This window comes from Aptenodytes forsteri, unplaced genomic scaffold (genome assembly GCF_000699145.1).
Source record: "Aptenodytes forsteri isolate BGI_AS27 unplaced genomic scaffold, ASM69914v1 Scaffold304, whole genome shotgun sequence".
Lineage (NCBI taxonomy): Eukaryota > Metazoa > Chordata > Aves > Sphenisciformes > Spheniscidae > Aptenodytes > Aptenodytes forsteri.
The window spans coordinates 53,752-61,284 of NW_008794886.1; the positions used below are offsets into that span (position 1 = coordinate 53,752).

Below are 7,533 nucleotides of genomic sequence, written 5' to 3' on the forward strand. Positions count from 1 at the left end.
GGTTAAAGATTGGAACAGGCTGCCCAGGGAAGTGGTGGAGTCCCCATCCCTGGAGGTATTTAAAAGACGAGTAGATGAGGCACTTAGGGACATGGTTTAGTGGGCATGGTGGGGTGACGGTTGGACTCGATGATCTTAGAGGTCTTTTCCAACCTTAATGATTCTATGATTCTATCTCCTAAATACCTGGATTCCTAAAGTTATGATCTATTACATGTCTAGGCTACTCTGTGCTGGCCACCTGCAGAGATGGAACCTGTCACTCCTCATGGCCAGTGTGAACGAACCCCTCTCTGTCCACCAGAGCTGACTGCCTATGGCCTGCTGGGGAGAAAATTGATCCAGAGCCCTGGCTGCAAGAAAAGTGGAAGGTAATTCTACCTTAGGTTTTCTGTACTAGTCTGCTTTGTCTTTGTGGGAAACCACCGCTATTTCAGTAAGCCATAGATCTCTTCTCCATTCTCTAAAAAAAAAAAGTGACTGAAGATATTTTTTAAAATATTTAGAACATGATTTAACAGCTGGAAAAATTGTTCTGTATTTAGGTTATTAAACATTCAATTTCTTGAATCTACAAAGAAACTCAAAAAGCTTTGTTTCCTCTGCAAGAAGAATGCCAAGTAAAGTTTCATAATCCCTAGATTTAACACTGACTAACATTTGAAGTTGTTAAAAAGAAACAACAAATAAAGTGCATATCTCTGTCAAAGATTCTGAATAACTACTTCAACAAATTACAGAGCAAAAAAATGAAACTTTAATTTATTGAGGTATTTAAACAAAGTCAGATGCCTTTCTGGAATGGATGTAAATAAATATATGTAAAAGGCAAATGTAGGTGGACTAGCAGAGCACTACTGTTTTACAGCAGGGATCACAACATTTTAAAATATTCATTCAGGATCATTGTAGTACTCCCCTTATGTGAGTTTGTCATAACTTCATTGAGCAAAGTCACAGAAAACAAAGATAACCAGCTCTAAAGGTGGGAAGGAGGGCATGATTGCAATTTATAAAATAACTCTATTGAAAATTTATCCTCTTTGTCCTCAGCAGAGTTCTCAGAATTTGAAGGTCCAGAGGGCAGATGATTCCATCCATCGTCTATGTCTGTATTACTACAGGGTGGCTCTTCCTCTGGGTGCTCTTGTTCCTTGCCCTTGTTTATAAAAGGAGCTTAGATTAAATGGCTAACTATTAACAGGCTAAGATTAACTGATGTAGGTCCATCTCCACTAGTTGCCATACTCTTACTTCGTTCCCCTTGAGATCACTATCACTTTATTTAGAAGATAGCTTTTTATCTTTGTATCACCAAATTTGAATTTGAGAGTCTTCTTAAAACATTGTTTACTGCATAACATGGGGCTCACAGGAGAACTTTGGAATGCGTAACATCCTTGAACAAATTTTAAAGTCCTTAAACATCCCAAGAAATTAGAGAGGTAAAGGGAAAGACTTGTGCAAGAACTGTAAATGTGTTGGTTTAGTTTATAAAACTGCTTCTCATCACTATCATCATCCTGGGCACAGAGAACTTTAGGATGAGAAAGGTTATTCTTTGAGATTTGCAGTCATTTCCAGTCATTATATCCATCACAAGACTTCAGCTACCCTAATGGAGCCTGGCTGCTCCTCTCTTACATTTAAGAATTTTGTAATATTCCTTAGCATTCCTTAACTCCTTATGCCTTCTCACATGTTGTCCAAACCAATGCTCTTTGCTCAGTCCCTAGGCTTTCATTCATCAAAATTGACCCTGTGATTTTCCACCTGTTTCACATGTCTCTGTGACTACTTCCTCCTTGACTCACAGACATTTGCTCCAGCCATTTCAGAACCTTGGACCAGAGGGCAAAGCTGAATTTTCCCAGGCTGCCATAAAACCAAATTTCTCTGTCATTGAGATTACAGGCCTGCAAGCATAGTCTTAAGTATATATGGGTAAAAAACAGGCAGAAGTGAGGGGCATTGCATGTTTAAAGGAATTATGGGGGCTACTGTTTCTTACCTTAGAGACACCTGTCAAAGTGAGGAATACTATCTACCTCTTAGCTACTGCTGTATGCAGTATTAATTTCAGCTGCCAAATACATGGAAAATACTTCCTCTGTGAATGTTATAATAATTTCTATTGTGCTTGATTCCTTTAGTCTCTACTATCTAACACAGATATATTTTTGAATAATAAGAATAAGAATATATAAGAATAAAAATAAGAATGAAATCTCCTTTCATTAGTATTTTGCTAGTCAAACAAGGCCAAGTCAATTAATACACAATAAGGAATTTTCAAAATTCAAAGATGAACTTGCACAAGGTAGGTAGGTAATAAGGTGTTATTACCTATGGTTATGTTATCTATGTCATTATCTATGCACATTAATTTTCTCCTTGCATTTAGCTACTTTACGTTAATGTCCCTCAGCAGCTTTCCACACCAATGTTTGTAGGAGAAAACAAGGACTCTAAAAGTGCAGGAGTTGGTTCGCTTTTAAGCAGTACGAAGCAGTTAATTTCCTTGCCGGAAAACTTACCTTGTTCATATCAAACGTGCGGAACATCTGCTCAATGTACTCATTGGCCTCTGGATCCAGCCCTCGAAGCCCAAAGAACTGCTTAAATTCATGCTCTGTCAGCTGTCCAGAAGGACACTCCATCATGAACTTTTTGTACCAGTGGTGGATCTCAACAGCCTGCAGATCATCCACTGCGGAGCTGCTATTGTTCCCCATGTGTATGCGTGGTCAGAAGAATGATGCTACAGGAATGATCCTCTTCCTCCTGTTGCTCTTACAGCACTGCCCATCTGCTCCTGTCCATGTTTGACATCAGTGTCAGTTAAGTGAGGGATCTAATTTTCCACAAGCCAATTATAAATGTTAATCTGCTTAAAGGCTGATTTACAAACCTGAAAGTTTCAATGATACAAACAGTCGTCTTAGAATGGAAAGGAGGTGCAAGATAATCTAGCAAATCACTGCTATTTCAGGAGCCAAATCAGAAAGGGTGAGAAGGTTAATCAGACACTGGCATCAGGAGCTATACTGGTTTGGTACACTACCCTATTTTTAACCTTGATATAATTATACATGAAGATAAGACGAAAAGGCTACAAAATGTGGGATTTGAGGTGAAGTAAAGATCTGCTCCTCTAACTGGATTTGAGAGTCTGTTTTCTCAAATAGAAATGTTGGATAACTTGGTGTATAAGACCAGAAAGTGTTACAGAAGTAGCCCATCATAAATGTTAGGCTATGTGGGAAAAAGCTCGTCTCCACACACACAAAGGGACACAGAGGAACAATGGCAGGTCGGCGAACCCAAATAATCCCCTGACCTGGCTAATCCCAGAACCACCACAGAAGTGCAATCAACCCATAAAAGGCTCATCTGCACAAGCAGGAAGGAGCAAAAAGAGGCAACCACAGGCTGGGGAACCCAAATAACCCAGTAAGAGAAATGAAGCCCCTGTCCCAACTTCTTCTAAGGCTGTCATAGGGGAGCCATCAGCCCCATGGGCCTGGAGGTGACACCTATCACAATGAGTCAATGGGAAAGGTTGTCAGAGTACCTTACAGACTGAGTGGGGTTACTGCCTAGTGGTATCGAAAACATTGTGGGGTGCAGGGGAAGAGCATTTGGGGATTGCACAAGACTTATAATGGGATGTTTCGGGGAGGAACCAAAGGTGGAGAAAGGGATGGGTCTAGGTGGTTTGGGGATGAACAAGCATGGGAAAATGGAGGGAAAGGGGATACAAGGGGCTGGTTGCATGTAAAATGGTTGCTGGTCAGTATGAGTGTCTAGCCATGCCCTGTGCCTGATCAGCACAGTCTTTCCTGTCTTCTAACATTTCTAACTCTTTTTCTGGCTGTGCAGCTCTGTTCTGTATGCATGTGTGTACATGGGGATTTAAGTGCCCACAACTGGAGTGGGGACCATGGGTCACAGGAGCCTGCATGTATTTGGTGCCAGCAACTGGAATCAGTGAGGATCTAAGTGCCAGCAACTGGTGTCACACCATGGATCACAGGGTCCCATATGTCTTGGGTGCTAGCAACTGGAGCAAGTGAGAGTATGTATGTCAGTATATGATCACTAGTGAATATCAAGCCAGACTAGCCAGCAAATAGGTTAAGTGGTTTGGGAACCAGGTGTGTGTATGTCTCTGTTAGTGAGACAACTGGAGGAGTTGACTATCGAAAGGACCAGGGGTCCAGCCCAACTGCTGGAGAGACTGAGGTGTGGGGTTGAGGGAGACCCACTTGTCTGTGTGTGTCTCTCTGTGAAGGAGGCAGACAGCTGGAGAAAGCAAGGATCCTGAGAGTCTCATCACAGTTACTGGAGGGACCCACAGCATACATGTCTGTGTGTATGTTGGTGTGTGCAAGGGGATCTGTACCAGCAACTGTAGTGGGTCTGTGGGCCTTGGGGGTCTGGCATGTCCAGGTGCCAGCAGCTGGGGAGACCGGGCATCCAGAGCCAGCTACTGGGTAGACCGAGTTTCTAAGCCCAGATACTGGAGCGATGTGCATTGTGTATATGTGTCTATTTCCCACTGATGGATTTTCATCCTGATCAGCCAGAGAGTGGGACAGAATGCAGCCATCGGTGCTGTTTGTGTTTGTGTGAGTGCTGGGTGCTTCTGTTTGTGTTGCTGGCTGGGTGCATATGTATATATGTGTTGTATACATGTGTTTGTGTGTGTGCCTACTAAGAATACATTCTCAGCTTTGCAACTGGTTGAACGTGGGGGCATGGAGCTGTAGCAGCCTCGCCTCTATCAGGCCACCAGATCTGACAACTCCTAACAATAGCACAGATGAATCAGAGGTAATCACCACCTTTACTTAGGAATGGTTGTCATTCCAACGTTTTATCCTCACAAACCTGTATCTGTTAAAATACAGTAATAGCTTATTTTTGTAGCGTAATTTAAAAAAATAAAAATCCAAACCCATAAACATTTTATAATAAAACAAAGAGAAGTAATTCTAGATCCTGAAACAATGAACAGTGCTAAACAGTCCATGTACTTATCTTTTGTGGCCAGCATCATATAACGCTGTAAGTAGTACCACCTCAAATTCACTTTCTCAAGAGCATATTAAATCAATGCAACAAGACTATGTATAAATATGTTTCAGCTACTTACACTGAAGCTGCAGATAAACATTATTAAGACCATTAAAAAATTGTTTGTGTTACTGAAATGTAGTGAGATACTAGCGTAACTGAGCCTTGAAAATTATCACCATCAATCCATTTAAGAAGGACAGTAGGTAAAGGAGATGGAGGATTTCTATCTCTGTTAGACACCATTACTAAACATTCTTAAACTAAGAACTCAGTGTTACATTTCAAAATCTTGTTCATGGAGAAAGAGGAAGTATGCCTTATATACAGAATCATAGATCATAGATCATAGAATGGTTTGGGTTGGAAGAGACCTTAAAGATCATCTAGTTCCACCCCCCCAACCCCCACCATGGGCAGGGATACCTTCCACTAGATCAGGTTGCTCGAAGCCCCATCCAAACTGACTTTGAACACTTCCAGGGAAGGGGCATTCACAACTTCTCTGGGCAGCCTGTTCCAGTGTCTCACCACCCTCACAGTGAAGAATTTCTTCCTAATATCTAATCTAAATCTACCCTCTTTCAGTTTAAAACTGTTACCCCTCATCCTATCACTACACTCCCTAATACAGAGTCCCTCCCCATCTTTCCTGTAGGCCCCCTTGAAGTACTGGAAGGCTGCTATAAGGTCTCCCTGGACTTCTCCAGGCTGAACAACCCCAACTCTCTCAGCCTGTCCTCATAGGGGAGGTGTTCCAGCCCCCTGATCATTTTCGTGGCCCTCCTCTGGACCCGCTCCAACAGGTCCGTGTCTTTCTTATGCTGAGGGCTCCAGAGCTGCCCTCGACCTGCTGGCCATGCTTCTTTTGATGCAGCCCAGGATACGGTTGGCTTTCTGGGCTGTGAGTGCACATTGCCAGCCCATATTCAGTTTTTCATCCATCAATACCCCCAAGTCCTTCTCTGCAGGGCTGCTCTCGATCCACTCATCACCCAGCCTGTATCTATGTTTGGGATTGCCCCAATCCAGGTGTAGGACCTTGCACTTGGCATTGCTGAACTTCATGAGGTTCGTACGGGCCCACCTCTCTAGCCTGTCAAGGTCCCTCTGGATGGCATCCCTTCCCTCTAGAGTATCAGCCAAACCATTTTACATATATATGTAAAGCCAAGAACTTATTGTTAGTATAATAGAAATTTTAACAGTCTAGTTCAAGAGTCATCATTAGTCTAGGTCTAATTACAGAAAAGCAAAGAAAAATAATGTAGGTCGAGTACTTATATACAGGAAAAAAGTTGCACTAATAGCAATAATACAATTAAAATTGCAACACACACACTTAGTTTCTATGCCTTTTCTGGTGTTGCACTCACCTGACTGCTGCTCCTCTGGATATTAAGATCTGTGGTTCACTCTGATGTTTGCGGAGGGGGGGTGTCATGGCAAGTTGTCAGCATCTGGACTCCTTCACTGGGAGGAATGTGGTGTTCTTGTTAATGGTTTCTTCATTCTTTCTTTTTTTTTTTTTCCCTTCTCTGTCCTTCCACTTAGGCTCATGTATATATGTTTGCTAACATAAATTTATACCTTTCTCTTTCTTTTTACATTTACATTTGAATTACTCTATATGGTGCCCTGTACACATCTTAGATACGTTTGTTACCCTCAAAACCAGTTTTGTCCAGCTCTGGGTCTGCATTTTTTTAACTAATCATTAGGTTTTTTTAACTAATCGTTAGTTGTTTATAGCCATGGGGTCTCCAGCACAAAGCCAGTGCTCCATCTCTTATCATCCCATGTCTGTTCTCCTCTATGCCAAATCCTGTGTCTCTACTTCTCAAGACCTCAGCTGTTTTACCAGGCCTGTATTTCTCTATTCTACATCACTGTAGATCAGTTATTATATTATCAGATACTGTACATCAGTTCCCACTGACTGGAAAAGGGTTTTTAAAAAGGGGAAAAAGGAAGATCCAGGGAACTACAGGCCAGTCAGTCTCACCTCTGTGCCTGGGAAGATCACAGAACAGATCCTCCTGGAAGCTCTGCTAAGGCACGTGGAGGACAGGAAGGTGATTCGAGACAACCAGCATGGCTTCACCAAGGGCAAGTCCTGCCTGACCAACCTAGTGGCCTTCTATGATGGAGTGACTACATCAGTGGACACGGGAAGGGCTACAGATGTCGTCTATCTGGACCTCTGTAAGGCCTTTGACACGGTCCCCCACAACATCCTTCTCTCTAAACCGGAGAGGTATGGATTTGATGGGTGGACTGTCCGGTGGGTGAGGAATTGGTTAGATGGTCACATCCAGAGGCTAGTGGTCAATGGCTCAATGTCCAGATGGAGATTGGTGACGAGTGGATTCCGCAGGGGTCCGTATTGGGACCGGTACTGTTTAATATCTTCATCAATGTCGTAGACAGTGGGATCGAGTGCACCCTCAGCAA

At 42.7% G+C, this 7,533-nt stretch overlaps 1 protein-coding gene across 1 annotated transcript in view; it reads right to left on the reverse strand.

Annotated features, from left to right (window-relative positions):
- Nucleotides 1-3,624, reverse strand: part of LOC103895278 (guanylyl cyclase-activating protein 1) — a 10,208-nt gene extending 6,584 nt beyond the window's left edge. Inside the window, exon 1 of the mRNA XM_009274831.1 lies at nt 2,538-3,624. Within this exon, the coding sequence (XP_009273106.1) occupies nt 2,538-2,735 (198 nt within the window). The 5' untranslated portion in view covers nt 2,736-3,624. The remainder of the gene's footprint in view (nt 1-2,537) is intronic.
- Between the last annotated feature and the right edge of the window lie 3,909 nt (nt 3,625-7,533).